General features: G+C 38.9%; 1 protein-coding gene across 1 annotated transcript in view; it reads right to left on the bottom strand.

Moving 5' to 3' along the window:
• Positions 1 to 19,936, bottom strand: part of LOC122816780 (cytochrome P450 2K1-like) — a 237,190-nt gene that overhangs the window by 40,337 nt on the left and 176,917 nt on the right. The window contains exons 6-7 of the mRNA XM_044089797.1: positions 6,593 to 6,734; positions 6,223 to 6,410 (exon numbers count right to left, since the gene is read on the bottom strand). Of these exons, the coding sequence (XP_043945732.1) occupies positions 6,223 to 6,410; positions 6,593 to 6,734 (330 nt within the window). The remainder of the gene's footprint in view (positions 1 to 6,222; positions 6,411 to 6,592; positions 6,735 to 19,936) is intronic.

The following is a 19,936-nucleotide window of genomic DNA, read 5'->3' as shown; positions in this document are numbered from 1 at the left end:
TATTTCTCATTTTTAATTTCTCCAAGTCTTTTGGGTTTCTAATACCGTGATGGGAATGGACCACATTCAAAGTACAATTAAAGTTCATGAAATGAGTATCGTTTCACTCTTTGATGTTAGCCAAAAGTGCTCTCCACAGCACCCACAATGTGCACAATAATAACTCCTTCTGCAATTCATATGGTGTTACATGAATTGGTAACATATCTAAATATGATTGCAAATACTTTTTTATAAGACCAGTTGCTCCTACTACTGTTGTAACTGTCTGGGTATCTTTCTTCCACATGGCTCTATTTTATGACTTTATGTCTCTCTGTACGTAAGACACTGTAGTCACTAGGCGTGGTGATTTCACTGATCAATACTGCTTTTGTCTTCTTTTCTTGGACCACTATATCCGGTTTTCTAGCATCTATCTTTTGGACTGTTGGTATTGGGTGATGTCATGTGATATAAACTTCATCATTTTCTATGATTCTCTGTGGTTCATGTTTCCAGTGTTTTTCAGCCACTTCAATAACATAATGTTTGCACAATCCTCAGTGCAACAGTCTCACCACATTATTATGCCTTTCAGTATATAGTACCTCTGCCATTAGTACATTGCAACCAGCAACAAGGTTTGTGACTGTTTCCAATTCGGTTTTACAAAACCTACATATGTCTGCTTCTCCCGCATTTTCAATGGACTTTGTAATCCAGCATGTACGTAGCCCACTATCTTGGGCTGCCAATATTAACTTTTCATTTATCTACTTCTGGTTTGATTTCCATTCCTGTTTGAAGTCGATATGCTTCTGCTAAATTAAGCAGAGATGTCATATTAGATTTATTCTCCTCATGTTTCAAAACTTTCACTACATTTGGATCCTGTGAGGTCAGCAGATATGTGTGGAGTCTGATGATTGCATATCTATACATGTAATCAGTTTCAAGGAGGCCCATCCCTCCTTTGGAATGGGGAATATATAATCTTGGTATACACTGATTTTTATAAATAATTTGGTGAGCATGAAGCATCCTTCTTGTTTTAATATCCAGTCTATCCAACATTTTTTCGGGCCAGTCAATCACTCCAAAACTATGTTAGGACAGGAAGAACAAATAGATTTATGTCTTGGATCCTGTTCCTAGATGTCAGTGCTGTTTTCAGGATTAATTTAAGTCTTCTAAAGTACTCCTTACTGAGCTTTATTCACATTTGTTCATGTTTTATTGCTGATCCTTCATCAACTCCCAAGTATTTATACACTCCCTCTTGCTCAAGTTCTTTTATATCACATTCTTGTCCCAAACTGATTTTCCTGGTGCTGCAGTTTTCCATTTTTAAAGGTTGCTTTTGCACATTTATTAAGACCAAATGACATTCCAATATCATCTGAAAAAGTTTGACAACTTGCAGCTGTGCTTTCAGTTCCTCATCCGATGAGCTATACAGTTTTAAATCATTGACAAAGAGAAGATAAGTCATTCTCACTTTATAAGCTGCCTGATGATAAGTAATCACACACCCTGTTCTAAAATTGGTATTAATATTAATATTTACTATTCTCTCCTCTGGTACAGTTAACTGCCCCTCATGTATATATTCATCTTCTAAAATGGGCCTGTAAAGCCCTTTCCTTCTTTTTCTTTTAATCCCTTCTATTAATTCATCCATCAAGTTACTTGGTTATCCTTGTTTAGTGAACATCCCTCTTAAGATTTTACATTCATTTTCAAAATCGAGGTTACTAGTCACTATTCTGGCTGCCCTTACCAGTTGATGCTTCACGACAGCTCGTTTTTGGTGGTAAGGGTGAGCACCTGAAAAATGCAGAAAGGTGTTGGAATACATTTTTTACAATGAATTCTAGCTGTGAACCCTTTCTGTTCATTTTTATTCAACTTAACATCTAGATATGGGATTTCGTGGTGGTGGTAGGAAAAGGTAAACTGGAGGAAATTGGTCGTACTGTTGAAATAATTGACTAATGTTGTCGCCACCTGGCTATCACTCTTTATGATTATAAATATATCATCCAGGTATCTCGTGAAAAAATATATAGAATCAGCTATTCCTACCTTATTAAATATAAATTCTTGCCCCCAATATGCTATTACCATATTGGCAAATTTGGCTACGCATGGAGACCCCATTGCCATTCCTATCTTTTGTAAGTAGTATTTCTGTTTGAAAAAAATGAAATTATTACTGAAGATAATATCAAGTAACTCCTCCACTAGATGTATTTCAGTTGTTGGAGCACCCTTTCTATACATCATGATGGATACCCACTCAATGGCTATGGCATGCGGTATAGATGTATAGAGATCTTTGACATCAACTGTCAAGAAATGATAGTTGTTGTTAAACTCTAAATAATTTATTTTCTCTAAGAAGGACCATGAATTCTTACATATTTTAGTTTCAGTAATTACATAGTTTTTCAAGATATTATCTACTACTTTGGAGCATGCGTACATTATGGAATTTATTCCATCCACTATTGGTCTAAGTGGGGGGGGGTCATTCAAATCTTTATGGATTTTTGGAACTCCAAAGATTACCAGTGTTAAAGTTGCTAGAATGTTCATGTAAGTATAAAGGTCTAAATCTATCTTAGCCTCAATAAATAAGTCCTTAATGTATATTCTGATATGTTGGTTCGCTATATTAAATTGGTTTAGTGACGCTAACTCATAAGTTTTCATCTGTAGTATTTGCTGTACTCTATTTTCATAGTCGTTAATGTCCATGAAGACTAAACCACTGCCTTTATCAGGCTTCATTAGCCTTACTTGGGCTGTTTTCAATAGATTTAGTATTTTCCATTCCTCTTCACTCATATTCTTTTTATGGTGCCCGTCTTTGCCAGTTATGCTTCTAAAATCTAATTTGCATACTTTTTCAAAAGTCTCTAACATAGGATGTAAAGCGGGTTATACTTACTGGATATAGCATAGGGTCTTACATCTAAAGCATTACTCTTACCCATGATTAAATTTAGATTAAGTTTTCTCACAAACAGTTTTAAGTCCAATATTGTTTTAGCTAAGTCCATGCTCTGGTCAGGGACAAAAGTCAGTCCTTTAGCAAGGAGTTCAAAGGAAGAATAGTTATAAATTGTGAATTCCCCTTCCAGATTCTTAACTAGAACACATTTCTGTCCATCTAGAAGGGACTGTGAGGAATTTACCTCCACCTCTTGTTGTGGGCTTTCTGGTGGTTGTACTTCCTCTGCTGCTTGCCTCTGGTAAAATCCTGCTTCTCCCCATTTGAATTATTCGACCTTTGCTTGTTATTACATTGTCCGTCCTGATAATAATCAACATTATCATGTTGATTCCAATTCGAATTGTTGTTATTAGTTTGCCCCGATGTTGATTATGAATCTGCTCGCTTCTCAGAATTTCGCTATTGCCCCATTATTTCCACCTCGTACTTCTTTCATGGTGACATCACTCAGGTCATTAGAGGTGACTGCTGTGTCATTTCCTCCCTCTACGTTTTGCATATTCATAGGGTGGGTGTAGTTTTGTGCATTCCACACTTGCGCTTATGATGGGCAAGGCTTGGCGGTGACGTTCTCGTATTGAAGGCGGTCCTGGTTCAGCTTTTTTTATCTTGGTCACCTTCAGTTTATTTAGGTGTTGATCTATGCTCTGAAAAATTTGCAGATATTCGAATTTATACCTGCAAAAGGCAACATGATTTCTTATTGACTCATCAAGTATTTGTACATCATGGACTATATCTTTAGCCATCTTATGGTAGTGTTTGATCATTAATGCTAATAGTCAAGTCCTTGCTGGTTAAAAAGATTTATAAGTTCTTTATGAAAGTCTGAGTCTGGTGTCAGTCCTGTCAGATACTGACAAATTCTATGTCCCTTAGGGACTATTTTTAAGTGAATACATTCATTAAAGTATTCTATTTAGAGACATAATTTTTGTATTTGGACAGTTTATTGTCCAGTGCTGTTAGATTATCTCACATGGAGTTACCTCCAGACGGTGGATCCATTGGTGTATTAAATGCTTGTTCTTTAAAATTCAGAGGTGTTCCAAGCCAAACTTGCAGATTTTGCTCCCCAGTAAGCCTCAGAGGTAAATTACTCCCTTCACTATAATCCAAAGTGTGATCTTCCCTTTGCACGTCATTCAAATGTCTCAAATTAATCCTGCTGGTTCTTTCACCAGAAGAGGTTTGAATGTGAGGCAGTGAAACTGCACCAGAAAAAAATAGGTAGTTGTTGCAACATTTGCTGTGAGGCATTCTCTTTCTGTGTACAGTTCATTCCAAGCTGAGGTTGTTCTAGTCTTTTATGTAAAGCCTCTACCTGCTTTGTGAGGGTAGATATCATCGCAGTCAAATTATTCAGTGTGTCCCTCTCGTTCCCTGGTTCCTTGAACAAGGGTGGGGATTTAGCCAGCCCATTAGCTGCCATGAACTTAGTGCAAAACAAACAAACCAACTAGATAAACAACCGCAAAAGCAGACTGATGAACAAAATCCTAATAAGTTCCAGGCAGGCAGGTTGAATGGAGTCCAGATGTTTTTACTCATGTTTAACATTTATTTGTTTTTTAAAAATGTTTTAGAGTATGTTTTTGTATGAGAAGTCTGAGTAATATAAGTGTTCTTATGTAGAAGGTACTTTAAATTCTTGATTGGTCTTTTGATCACATGACTAGTAAGGGAGGGTATTTTAAGCACCATTTGGATGAGAAGCACTTTATACAAATACATTTCTTTTGATTTAAAGTTACATCTGGAGTCCAGTCCACCTGCCTGCCTGGAACTTATTTGGATTTTACTTTACATATTTGATTTTCTCAATATTTTATTGCTGTAGGGATTTGCATTTGCTTTGTAATGTGCTGCATATCAAGTTAGCTCACTAATATGACCTAGGAGGTTAGAATTGGTGAGTCCACCTCCACAAAGAGGCTGGTCATCAGTGGAGTCCCCAAGGCTCTGTGCTAAGCCCACTCCTCTTTGGCATCAACTTCTCAGATATCAAAGTCAATGTCAAAGGTATCTGGCTAACCAAGCTTACAGATGATTGCAGACTGGGAGCAGTCATTTCATTAAATCCCCTCAAGATGAAAACACTCTTCAGGAAGGTCTAACACAGACAAGTGCTTGGTGCCAAAGCCATGGCTTAAAACTAAATACCAAGAAATACATTATAGCACCTTTTGGGATGCCTGCCACCCCAGATAACTATGTCATCAATAAAACACCCCTAACTTTGATTCACTAGTTAGGGATCTGGGAACTCTTGTAGATAGTAAGCAGTAAGCTAGCCTACTACCAATATGTATCCAAGGTAGTAAGAAAATCCTTCTATGTTGCTCAACTCATAAGCAAGGGCATGGCATCTAGGTTCAGAGAGGTCATCATAGCACTGTACTTGGCCATTATCAGACCCATCATAGAGTATAATGCCCCCTTCAGTATGTACCTGACCAGACACATGCAGCAAATGGAATAGGTTCATAGGTTCATACTTTAGTACTAAGCTAACTGCTCTTGTGAGCCATTTTAAGCCTAGCCAATTATCCCTTGTGAGACTCATACCCTGCACCTTGTGTTTGTAAGGCAAACACCTTAGCCATTAAGCCACCCTCCCAACCCTAATGTCCATAAAGTTTCCTTACAAAAAAATAGAGGGAGTAAACACAGTGTCCTACATGGATTGCCACAAAGGCCTGTCTCTTTACTCAGTATCATACAGACTTCTGAGAGGTGATCTTTGTCTGGTGTACAAGGCATCCTTGGATCCTCTTTTGATGAGCCTTTTACACATCCACATAACAAACATCAACAGACCTACTAGATTAAAAGACCTACATTTTTCTTGTGACATAAATAGCACATATTGGAAAGGCAGATGCATTTCTCAGAGAATTCCCATTCTCTGGAACAGGTTTCCCCATCCATGTGAAGCAGAGTTTCTCACTATCTGTATTTAAACGCAAGTTGGACCAATGGATGGGTAATCAGAAATTCAGCCCTGATCCAGTATCTATGTCACTGTTGGACAGAGGCAGTCATTAAATCACCCCTACATAAATCAAATTTGGGGGGGTCACATTTGGGGTGCACGGCTAGGCTTATAAAGGCCTTAGTGATCATTAGTCTAGTATACTCCAGTGAATCTATGAAAGAGGCACTATTTTTTTTTTATTAAATTGTTTAATATTTTAACATTACAGCATTTGCTGTCTTACCTTTGGAAGGAAATAACCTTGGAAGTATGTATCCCTAGATGTTTCATGCTGGATATTCATTGGAACAATATTGCCAAATCTTTGTATTTCATGGATGACTGCATTACAGTACGGCATATTTTTACGATCTTCAATTGTAGGAGGTCTCATAGGTCCAATGATATTGTCTATCTCATCCTGTATTTTTTCTTTGAGAAAAATATATATTGTTAAGAAAAACAAATTTCACGTGATAGTGTATATAATAATAGCAGTAGTAGATTTCATACTCAAGAAATCCTTTCACAAAAAGACATCTCTGTATAGTTTCACCACTTAAGTTTACTTAATTTCATTCCTGAAAGTATTAAATAAAGCAGAATATTCTTACTTTGTATGTCGGGATATTTTGCCATTAGAAGAAAACCCCATCGGAGTGTTGCAGATGTTGTTTCTGTTCCAGCTCCAAACAAATTAGATGTTGAATACAACAAGTTTAAATCATGGAAATATGTGTCTTCAGATTTTGCTCTCTGTAAGGAACAGAAAGTAAATATATTTGATTCTGATAATTAGTTTATTAATGGACCATCACAACACATTAAGAAGATAAGAATTGCAAAATGATATACTATCACTCCATTTCACAATTACTTGCTCTCCAATATTGTTTTTAAAAAAACTATATTGAAAGGTTATCACTTGCTGGTGTTCATGTTCCTTGACACTAGACTTTTATTTATAGTCTATACCTGGATGTAATAAATATTGGCTTCTATTATTCTGTTTAATAATTGTCTGTGTTGAGTATTGTCCAAGACTAACATTGTTATGCCTATAACTTACTTCTACCGACTAAAGAACAAGTTACTACTTATCTAACCTGGACAACAAAGTGTATATAAATTAAAATAAAAACTTCCTCTTTAGATTAGTTATCTGTATGTTCTTCATGCACATCCATGTTTGCAGTTGCTCCCCAATGAATATTTGTATAGGTTTGCTATCAAAATATTGAACATCACGACAAATTCTATTCAATTGGTTGAATATACTTGTCGAATTTGGTAATGTCAATTGTGCAAAATGTCAGAAATCATTATCTCAACATCTGAATTCGAAATTATTTGAAATATCAGGATGTGATGTCTGACACTCAGGCTGTTGTGGTCTAGCTGCCGTGGGAATTGTTAAGTATAAAGCACATATTTTTATGGTTTTGCATGGAGCAAACCCGCCACACCCCCGACACCCCCTGCGTTTTGTATATTCCAACTCCAAGATCACACTACAGTGAAGAAAAGGGTAAATTTTCTGGTTCCCACTGTAATGTCATCTCCAATCAGAACATTGGCCTCATATTAGCGAATGAACACTAACATTCACTAATGTAGATTTGAACATTTTCAGATCGGCATTATGGAAACTGGGAAACACGCATTCAGTCACCCCAGTTTCGTGTAACTGCCATTCCACATTTTGATAGTAAACCGTTTGTATATCATTTAGTCCAATTCAGCATGATATCATGAGTGTAGAAGTATAAATGTGTTCTATCTTTTTTAATTGCTCCAAATATTTTGCGTTTTTAATTCTAGGAGAGAACTGGATCCCATTCCTAAGTCAGGATATGATTAGAGTTCTTATCATTAGTATTGCTCCAGTCATGGGCTGCCAGGAGTGCTTTGCACAGCACTAGTGATGTATCAAGACATGCCTCCTTCTATATTTCATATCAGGTTACATGCATTGTTAGCAAATTTAGTTATGACTGTAAATTCCTTTTTATTAGTCCTGTTGCTTTTACTACTAATGGGATTGTCTGGGTATCGTTCTTCTACATTGCGCTTGTTTGTGCTTGCAAATCTTGGTATTTTATGACTTTGTGTTTCTCAGTACATAGAGACTTAAAGTCATAAAATAGCAGTGTCAGTGTATTAGTGTGAATGTATACTTTTATTCAGTATTCTTTTATGAAATGCAAACCATTTCAATATGCTACAGTGTATCATTTTCTAATACTGCACTGTCAATGATGACAATAGTATTTAATTTACCTGTGTTCATTTACTTGCAGCTTGTATTATATTGCTTCAAAGGAGCTCTTCTCCTTGGCCCTCTGATGAAAGGAGGTTCTACATAGAGGCATACTTCCCTGGCCAACAAATGAAAACAACTAGGTAAATAAAAACACTTTCCCTTGTTTAATTTCCTCCTCTTATTAGTCTGACTTCACCATATTTGTCTGTTGGTTGCACCTATTTAATTATCAGACCTACTGATGACACGGCATGTTGCCTTGTTAACCACATATGAAATTGTGTAGAGTGATAAAAACTGGAACAATTATAGGTTCATAGGCATGTACTAGGCTAATGGCCCTGGAGCCTTTACAAGCCTAGCCCACAGGATTACCATGGCATTGTGCCACCTGACCTTAGTTCCCAATGCCTCTGTCAAGTAGAGCCACTGGAGTGATCCCCGGGTTGAATTTTCTATTTCTAATCCACTCATCAAGATTTCTCTTGAAGAGGGCCAGTGAGGTGCTCTGTTTGACATGTATGGGAAGTCTATTCCATAGCATAGGCAGTCGCTGGGTTATGAACCTGTCACTACAGCATATTCTGTTGATTGTGGTAATGAGGTAGAGAGCTCTGGAGCATGTGGTGTGGAGGGACTGGGATTTCTTTAGATGTAGCATTTCTAACAGAGCTGGGTCAGACATGGCTTTGTAAGTCAAGCAGCGATCGCCACTAAGTAGGTAATATGAGACAGAGAATAGTTGGAGTTTTTTGACTCTGTCAATATAGGACAAGTGTTTAAGGCCTAGTATCCTCGTTGTGAGGTACTTTTGCAGCCTCTCCAGTTGTTGCAGGTGTCTAGTGAGGTACATGCCAAATGGGGCATTGTACTCGATGATTGGCCTAATGAGGGAAGAGTACAGGTAGACAATGACCTCTTTCTTTCTGGAGGCAAAACCTTAGTAATGAGATGTGCCACATTGAAGGACTTTCTGACCACAGTGGCAATGTGTTGGTCAAAAGAGAGGTTGCTGTCAACCTGTGTTCCTAGATCTCTTATAATGCCTTCTGTGTTCAGTGACCTACCAACGATGTGGTAATTCATGGCAACTGCATTTTTCCCAAAGGGGATGACGACACATTTTTTGGCATTAAACTTAAGGCCATGGTTCTGACACTAGTCGGTCTCAGTCAGGCCTTTCTGTAGGATGTCAACATCATTTGGGGAATTAATAATAGCTCCCAACTTGCAATTGACTGTGAACTTTGTCAGACAGAGTCCCTTCATGTTGGCCTGGATGTCAGAGATATAAATACCAAACAGGAGAGGACCCAGGACTGAACCCTGTGGGACTACACTTGTGACTGGTCGGCAGTCTGACTTGGAGTCAGCTACTTTCACACCGTGGGTTCTATCTGTGAGCCAGTTTGCAACCCACCTAGTAATATATGTTTTTTTTTTAAAAGTATTGTCTGATGAAGTTTAATATTAATTAAACGAAAGTGCTCACATTTGATTGTTTATTTTGGTATTGTAAATTCTGAACTTCATTTTTGGTTTTATAATAAATTTGTTTTGTATCCAGTTGGTAGCTTTTCAATTTGTCGTTGAGCATTCATTTTGTTCATTTCTTTTAGTTATATACGGGTTGATGCCTAGCTTAGTGAGCTTTTCTGTGATTCCTGAGTGGGGAATGGTATCAAAGGCCTTGGCCAGATCAAGATAGGCTGTATAAACCACCTTGCCTTCATCCACAGCTCTGATAACTGATTCAAAGAAGTCGACCAGGTTGAGAAGGAATGATCGGTTTACTATCATAAATTCGAAACTCAGAATAAAACGTGTCTGAATGTTCGAATTTAAACATCGGAAATGAACATTTCCATATTTCCCTAATGTCAAAAACAGCTGTGTATTGTCGAAAATGTCGCTCGCGACATTTCCGACAATACACAGCACTCCCACCCGTCCTGTAACTCCCTACCTAACTAGCCTAAACTCACAGTTATGCAGGGGGGCAAGCCCCCCTGTGGGTTGGCTGCACCCCCCCAACTTAATATTCCAACTTCGAGATTGCACTACAGTGAGGAAAGGGATGTATTTCCCTAACCGCACTGTACCGCGATCCCCTCACATGAGCGAACGTTATAAGCGAATGCACAGTCCATTCACAATGATGACGTTTGCTCACATAACCTGCCGAACTATGAAGTATTCGAACATCTGTTGTTCGAATACTTCATAGCCGTGCAATTGCATGTCGGCATTGTGATAGTAAACCGGAATGATCTACCCTTCACAAAACCAAACTGTGTGGGATCCAAAGTTTGGAGATTCCCTATATCCATGATGATGTGCTCCATAGCTTTGCATATTAGACTCACCAGGCTAATGGGGGGGATAGTTCTAAGGGTCTGTAATCACTCCTCCTTTGTGGAGAGGGATGACTGTAGCAGTGTGCCATTCAGTAGCGACAAAGCCTGAGGTGAGGCTCTTGATTGATCAGGGCACACAGGTGAGGTGCCAGTTCACTCTGTAGTTCATGTAGAACACAGCCAGGGATATGGTCAGGTCCCATAGAAGCTGTATTCTTGGCCTTGGACAGTGCTGTTTTAACCTGTGCAGCAGTAATACTGGGTGCCTGGCAATCTTCTGGTATTGTGAATGGTCCTTTGTGGGGGGAGAGAGGGGTAAAGTTGGCACTGTATCTGTCAGCCAGTATATTGGCAATATCTGTTGGCTCGGTATAGGAGGTACCATTGTGCAGTAGCTAAGAGCAAATCTGGGTATTGTTGTGGAGATTCTTTACATAACTATAGAACACCGTGTGGTTGTCTTTACTATCTGCTACAATCCTGTTTTCATAGCTAGCTTTAAAGGGCTTTTTGTTGAGGATGAGTTTTTCCAGTTTTGGAACTACACCTTATTCCGCATCAGTTTCCTCCTTCTGTTGCGGATTTTGTTAATGGCAGGGACCACCAGATTGGCTTCCTTTCTTTGGAGGAGAGTATCTTGGTTCTATTCAGTATGATGAAATCCATGCATCTGTGTATGTGTTCGTACAGTGCATCGGTGTATGATTTGGCGGTAATGCAACTATTCTCCATTTGCATGGGTGCCGTGAAGTTAGCCACCTCTGTTTTTAGGAGCCCAAAGTTAGCTTTGGAGAAGTTTTTCATGGTGGTTACCTTTGGGGTGAGAGGGATGTGTATTTCCAAGGTGATTAGTTTGTGGTCGGATCTAACTAGGGAGGAGTTGACTATTGGTGTAGAGCAATGGTCATCCATGTTAGTAATGACCAGGTTAAGGATGTTGTTACCTCTAGTGGGGGTAAGAACAAGCTGGTCCAGGGCATTGGAATTAATGAATTCCAGGAAATGTTGGGCAAGTGTATTGGTTCATGAGTAGTTTTCCCAGTTAATGGAGGGGTAGTTGAAGTTGCCCAGTATGAGAGTGTTAGGTTGGACCCTACTATTCTCCAGGGTGCTTAGGAATGTGGAGTGTGAGTCATGGGACATGGTTGGGGACCTATAGCAGGCTATGACCAGAATTGCTGTTTTACCCAATGTTAGCTGCACCTGAAGTATCTCTGATGCATTATGTTGGGCTACCAGTCTGGAGGTGTACGCACTCTTTATGAATATGGAAACACCACTGCCTTTGGAGCTTCGGTCCAAGTTCTGGGGCTGAAAGGTGTGGAATGAGTTATAGCCTGGTAGTACAGGGGTGCTTTCTGCTGCTTCAGAGCACTCCCACTGATAAGCTAGAAGGCTTCCCTCCAACATAGAAAGGCTTGTGGGGCTCAAAAGCTTACAAGCAGTCTGGGATACAGCAAATCTGTATCTGGACTAGACCAGTTACAGAAAAGGCAGGAAACAAGCCCAAACGTGGGCTTTTAAACCAGAAAGTTGAAAGAGATGGAAAAACTGCCCAAATGGCCAGTAAACTACAATTTCTGGGCCAGAAACCACTGCTCTTGTGGTAGATATGCTACCCAGTGCTTACCACTCCCACTGATAAGCTATCATTAGTATATTTCATCTTTGCGTGACTTCTCCATTTTATTATTCTACAGTATTAATACAGTATTATCAGCTTACTGTGTCCATTCCATAATGTAGGAAGTGAATAAGAAAATAGTAAACTAGTTTCACAAATCAATAATGCAATAGTCAAAATGTTTGGGTTTCACCATGATTCACTAAAGTTAGCAGTATGTTTTTACGGCAAAAACTAATGTCATTCTTACTGACAAATATTTGTCACAAGTGATTGTGATTACTGGTTATTGTTTTGTCCATTTGTTTTGCTATTTTGAATGCTTAGCATCACTTCAAAATACTACCTGATCAATTTTCGTTTATCCTGCATTTTTGGGAGCAAAATATTTAATCAAAGTTAAATCGTCTGAGGCAAGATGATATGAATCATCCCTGCAAAATATTGCTGGTCATCAAAAGTAAAAATAAGAAAACATAACTTACCCAAATAAGGTGTAATGGTAGAAATGGTTTTATTTAGATATAGAAGGTAGTGGTACTCAGAGTTCCCTCCTGTTAGGCAGCTTTTGGCTTTCAAAGTTTTTTTGAAAAAAGGTGTCAATGAGTCCCATCTTAGACAATTTCAGTTTGCTCATATCAACCCATATTCTTATAATAGTTTTTAGATAAATTGCTGCATTTCATCTATTTTGTATGAACCTTTCCACATAGCAACTGTTAAATAAAAACCGATACTCTGACTGTCTTGCATTAATAAGCTTTTTGACTAACGTGGGTATTGATCCTAAGTGAATCACATATGAATGCATGCAACTAAGGATGGAAAGCATGTTCAGTGAAATCATTTCTTTCTTTTAGTAGCTATATGGGATTGCATTGCTGAAGAATTATATGCTTTAAGGAACTTCATTAAGACTTAACAGGTTGAGAGTACTTCTTTTTTTCTTCTTTTTTTTACCCCTTGTCTTAATTTGGACAGTCATCCCAATGTTCCATGTCCCTTGATGGGTCTACCTGCCACTCCAATCCACCACCAGACTAGTATTGTTTTTCTGCTGGGGCCAAAGTGGATTCTAAGGATGACCTTGGGGATTGCACTGGCATTTATGTTTTTTCTATTGTGACTTACCCCAAACTCCCTTCCACGGTTACTTCCATAGGGGTGGGTGTGCAATGGGAGATGTTGCAGCATATTGCAATGCCTCTGCTACAACTCAAACATGTCCACCCATCTACCAGTTCTTGGGAACATGCCTTCAATCACATGACAACCCCAGTCTCCACCAGGTATCATAATCACAGGACATTCTTACATCACCACCCTCCCTACTGGAGTGTTAAAGTCTATCCCTCCCTGCCACACCACTGGGGTAGAATTAAGCCACCGGTCATCTCTCTTAAGGAACTGCAATAAGAAAGACAAATACAATTTTGCTTGCATCTAAGGGCCCAAGTGTTGGCAAAACAGACATTAACTTATCAGTATTTGTTCCAGGTCCACTAAAGAATAAAACTAATATTAAGCATAGTAACTCATTAATACCTTCATGGTGTGGAATGTTACACTTCTGGCAGCCTATACATATCCTAGCTTTCCATAGCATTTTCAAAAAATCAGCTTAAAAAGCATAAGAAACAAACTTAAATATTGTATGAACAATAAAAGCTATTAAAACTGTACAAATAGCAATGTTGTCAGAACAAAGTATCATTTAGAGTGATAATAGTGCATTTGTAGTCTTTTGATAAATACTTTAATATATTGTAATGTACACAAACCCAGAATTATATTTTTTGCTAAAGTTTCTAAAAAATTGATATGTCTTGGACACTATACAGCCTAGATATATACTGTTCAAACATTTTTGTTAACCAGACATAAGTTTCCACATGAAAGCAAAAAATTAATCTCTGAATGCATGTCTGTTGAGAGTTTTTTTACAAAATATGAAAACATATGCATAATTATATAATTAGCCATAAAAAGAATACTGAATATCTCAAGACATGCAACTTACAGTACAAATTTCAAAGACAGTTTTCTTCAGCAATATCTAAGGTTTCACCTGATGCCATGCAATAGTTTGATAGTCACTTGTGTTTTTAAAAGTATTAAGTACATAAGGAAATATTACTTATTTTCATAATTACTAATAAACAACTAACAAGATCTCCAGAACAGTGTGATATTAATGATCATTGACAAGGAATTTTCCTGTCTGCCACAATGGCATTTTACACCACACTCTCAGCTATGAAAACATGAACATAAATATGAACATTGAATAATATGTGTCAAACAGTGATTAATTTCTACATTGCAGGACAAAGACCTGACCTACGGCAGGGACTCTTCCTAACAGTGAGAGGGGTATTTGTGCCTCTATTGGCCAGTGTGTGCCCCCCATAAAGCCCAGCAGCCCTGGGTCAGTAAGCTACTGGCTGGCTGGTGTCTAGTTGCCCAGCCTGAGTTACCTGGGATAGCTCTGTTGAGTGAAAGCTGGATGTAAAACCAAACAACCTGCCAAACACAAACTGAGAATTGCTATACTTAATGTAGATTCACTGACAGGACAGACCTTGGAAGTGGATAACATGATGATATGGAGAAGGCTGGACATCCTATGTATCCAAGAGACAAAATGGAAGGGCAGTGCAGCAAAACCACTTAGCTTGGGATCCAGACTACTACTGAGGAGGGGGACAGGCTAGAAATGTGTTGAGAGAGAGGCTTTAAAAGGCAGTGAGGGATATCATCAGAATTAATGACAGACTCATGGCAATCAGACTCCGATGTAATGATAGGGCAGTATTCATAATTTCAGCCTATGCCCCACAGCAGGGTTGTGATAGTGAGGAAAAGAGTGCATTCAGACAGCAGTTGCAGGACCTACTAGATAAAGCAGGACAACATGAATTGGTGTTGATAATGGGTGACTTCACTGCACATATGGGACAAACAAAACAGGCTATGAGGACTGCTGGGCCCACATGGGTGGAGCAACAGGAATAAAAAAGGAGAAGTCACTCTAGATTTCTGTCTCGCAAATGGCTTGATAGTAGCCAACACATGGTTCAGAAAGAGAGACAGTCACAAGATCATATGCAAGAATAGCCAACATACAACTCAAGTTCTTCCTAGTAAGGAAAAGGTACTGTGGTAGAATCCATGATTGTAAAGTCATCCCCAGTGAAACAGTCGGCCCACAGCATAAACCATTAGTTGCCACAATCAGCTGCAAGCAGTGGTCAGAGAAGGCTCTAAGGTCAACAGAGACCAGGCTGAAGACCTGGAAGTTGACTGGAGAGAAAGTACAATAGCTCAAGGAATTATACAGGGCTCTAGCACATCAAGAATATGAGGAAATAGGTGGGAGTTGAAGAAGACTGGCAGCACTTAAAAACAGCATGTGTTAGGACTACAGAAAAGATATGTGGACAAACCAGATATGAAAGTAAGATACATAAGGAAAGCTGGTGGTGGAATGCAGAAGTCCAGGAAGTCATCAAGAAAAAAAAAAGAAAGAGTGCTGGAAGAAGTGGGAGATAGAAAAGACTGACCAGGCTAAGAAGGAGTACTGGTTGACTAGCAAGGAAGCTAAGAAAGAAGTTGCAGTAGCAAAGAATAGGGCATCAGAGGCACTCTACCAATTTCTTGAAAGTGACTCAGTAAGTGGCACAAAGAAACTATATCAGGTTGCAGGGAAAAGACAGAAAGATAAAGAAGATAGCCAGATGCCTTTCATAAGGGATGCCAGAAACAACCTGCTGGACAGTCCACAGGACATTAAAGGCAGATGAAAAGAGTATTTTCAATAGCTTCTGAATGAAAAAAACCCCACAGAAGCTACACTGCCCCAGAAGCAGCCTACGATGAGAGAAGAAGAAGATGAGCTCACACTAGAAGAAGTAAGAACATCACTAAGGTAAATGAAGTCAGGGAAAGCAGCAGGCTCAGATGAGGTCACAGCAGCTTTGATAAAGATGCTGGGTGAGATAGGGGAGAAATGACTCCTGAGGATACTAATTGCAGTGTGGAGAGAAAGTTGTTTCCCAGATGACTGGAGAATAAGCATACTAGTGCCAGTGTACAAGAACAAAGAGGACATCCACAACCGTGGCCAGTACAGAGGCATCAAACTCCTGTCACATTGCATGAAAGTACTGGAGAAGGTGATTAATAAATGGATACGCAGAATAGTAGAATATAAGATGCATCATGAGCAGTTCGGATTCAGATCAGGATGCAGCACAATTGACCCAATGTTTGGAGTGAGACAAATACTTGAGAAGAAGCTAGAGAAGAGGAGAGAGTCCAACTGGGCATTCCTAGACTTGGAGAAAGCATATGACAAGGTCCCAAAGAAGCTGATCTGAGCAGTACTGCGGCGGTTTGAAGTCCTAGAAACATTGGTAGAATTAGTGCAGGCTATGTACAAGGACCCAATGACTCAAGTACGAACAGTGTTCGGCCTCACAGAGGGGTTCCCAGTGGGAGTGGGTGTACACCAGGGTTCAGCTTTGAGCCCACTGCTGTTCATACTGTTGATGAACTACATTAGCAAACAGGACAGAGGGGATAGATCAACAAAGTTGCTGTATACAGACAATATGACATTACAGGCAGACTCTGAGCTAGAACTTTAGCAAAAGAAGTTGAAGGCATGTGGGATGAAACTAAGCACAGATATGATGGTGGTAATGGCAGCAAACAGGGGAAATCAGAAGAAGCTGAGAATATAAATAGAAGGGAAGATAGTGGAACAGGTAAACAGCTTCGTGCATCTGGGAGGTGTGGCTGAGGAGTAGGGAAGTCTGAATGAAGAGGTCAAAGCTAGAATAAAAGGGGCTGCAGCTAACTGGCATAGACTGTCAGGTGTAGTCTATGACAGAAGAATGCCAAAGAAGCTGAAAAGTAAGGTGTGCAAAACAGGGGTGTGACCAGTACTACTGTGTGGTACAGAAACCTGGGCAATAAAAGCAGAACAGTTGAAGAAGCTAGAGGTGATGGAAAAGAAGTGCCTACGAAGAGTGGTAGGATGCACAATGTGGGACAGAAGAAGAAATAAGGCCATAAGAGCAGAAGCAAAAGTAGCTTCAATTGCAGAAAAGTTCAAAGAGAACAGATTATGGTGGTTTGGACACATGCAGAAAAGCAGATGACAATCTGGTGAGAAAGATTTGGGACCGATAGGAAGAACGTAAGAGGAAGCAAGGATGTCCAGCAAAGAAGTGGATGGATTGTGTGAAAAAAGATCTGCGACAGTCAGGCATGAGTGTTGAAGTGTTGAAGAAGGCAGGAGTGTGGCACTGAATCGAGAGAGTTGGTGACAGTTAACACGATACCCTGATCCCATGTAGGAAAAGTGGGAAAAAGGGGATGACGATGATGATGCAGGACACACAAGATTAACAATCTTAGTGTCATTTTTCTAATAACTCCTTAGCCTTTCTAATACTGCCTATTATTGGCTGGTAACTCAGTTAGTTAATGAAGCCATACCCAAAAAAGGAATATACATTAAGGAGCTATGGTTGTTAACTGGAAGTTTACAAAAGGTTGCTATCAGCTCGAATGACGGGAAGTATACAAAATGTTGCTATTGGCGTGAATGAGTTAAGAAAAACTTTAGTACATGCTGCAGTCTGCCAATTCAAGTAGAAAATGACAGACCTCTGAATTATATATGTCTGTTATATACTAACAACTTGTAAATAGTGTACCTCATAAAATGTAATATGCTATAGTAACCTGATGAATTAAAGTGCATCAAATGTCTATATTAACTAAATGAGCTCCCCAAAGTTAACATCTTTACTAAACATAATAAAGCCTTTGTTTCCAACACAGAGGAAGTGATAGCAAGTTAATATTAGTAAACTAAATTATGTACAGTGCACTTTGTACATGTGTTGCAGAAAATATTTAGACTGAATTCCTCATACACTCTTTGGGCATACTGTGCAGAAAGTGTTGGTTATATTTATTATTTGGAATATTTAAAGGCTAACTTGCAAAACATGTAAAATCTTACGTATACACAATTAGTATTTTTTAAGACTTATTTTTATTTAAACTGTCTTAAACCAAAACCTGCTGATTCAAAGTAAGACTTATGAAAAAAAACCAAAAAAACAGATGAACAAACAATACCCCCAAAGAAGTACCCTAGAATTTTATTCAACCCCTTCTACATACTGTGGAGTGTTCTTAGTGACAGCCAAGTAGAGAGGTGCTGTTATTATACTTAAAAAGGGTATAAAAGATGTCTTTGACTGTAATTTTCTCATCTGCTTTGACTGGTTTATAAGCCTATACTCTGATAGACCCCATGGTGCCTTGCTATGTAATTGAATATTTAAGCTCTCTTGTAGAGTCCTGTAATAAGACCTAGCTTGTGATAGCCCACTGGATGCAAGTGTCACTTTTCAGGGGCATCCCATGGCAGCCCAGGAGAATTGTCTGGTGACTCCAATGGGATAAACATTTGGACAAAGCAGACACTGTCAGAGGAGAAAAGAGAGTAGTGCTCTTTGGGGTAGACAAGCAATGAACATCATCACTAAGAGTTAACTAGCCAAAGATGCTGGCGTGCATATATTGGTACTCCCTTACCTCTAGGACACTGCACAGCTACCTCCTAACCTCTTCCTTGCTAGAATGCACATTACATCTTCTCTACCTCCCTTTCCCCTCTCTGTGCATTTCCTAACCAACTATATGTTTTCAATTATTAGGGCATAATTTTTAAGTTGTAGTCATCCCATACAGGGTGATATTGCTGCTTGTCCCTTTAGCTATGTGTTTCCCAAATTCTGACTTCTACAAGTCTGTGAAAGTTCTTATAAATTCGTAATGAGACATTCCATAAGGAAGAGAAATTAATATAAATGCAGCAGTTTGGTGGCAGTATTTGTTGCCCATCAACGTTTATAAAGAATAAAAATGATTTAAATATAAACAAAGCAGTTCTTTGCTAGTGGCTTAAGTTGTCCTCCCACTTTTAAAAAATCATTCATGTCCTGAAAACATTAACTCATTCAAGCCTATAGCGACTTTTTGTACACTTCCAGTTAACATCTATAGCATGTCATGGTGTCCAGAATTTTCTTGGGTCTGACTTTTTAACATAGTGACTTCCCTGCTTATAACACACAGAACTAGAAAGGACAAATATTTATTAATAAAATGAAACTAAGATTGTTAATCTATGCTGGCCCACAGAAGAAAGATAAGAAAAATTACTATATAAGCTATCAGAATACCAATCAATACCTCTTCCAAAATATTCTGGTCAAGCATAAACAAGCTTCTATAGCCACATCATACCATTTGCCTCCCTAGACAACAGCATAGAATGCATAGCTACCAAATTCAATGAACACTTCATACATACATATCTAATTACGGCATCTAGAGAGAAACTAGTATCTACTCTTCTGCTTCCTACCATACTCTATGCATCTCCTTTACTTGCTAACCTTCATGCCTCAATTTTTCTCCTTCTGGATCATTGCTATAAATTCACCACTAATATGCATAATAAATCCCACCACTACCTGGCCTAAAAGCAACTCTACTGGCTAGAGCTGCCTCAGCTCCTACACCTCTCCTAATTAGGAGTTGCCCATAAACTTACCAACAAGCCCCATGAATACCCTACTCTATCCAATATCCTTCAACCCTACACCCCACACATGCCTCTAAATTC

The sequence above is a fragment of the Protopterus annectens genome, chromosome 12.part0, assembly GCF_019279795.1.
Source record: "Protopterus annectens isolate FY-2018-M chromosome 12.part0, PAN1.0, whole genome shotgun sequence".
Lineage (NCBI taxonomy): Eukaryota > Metazoa > Chordata > Ceratodontiformes > Protopteridae > Protopterus > Protopterus annectens.
This window is presented reverse-complemented; position numbering and strand designations above follow the sequence as displayed.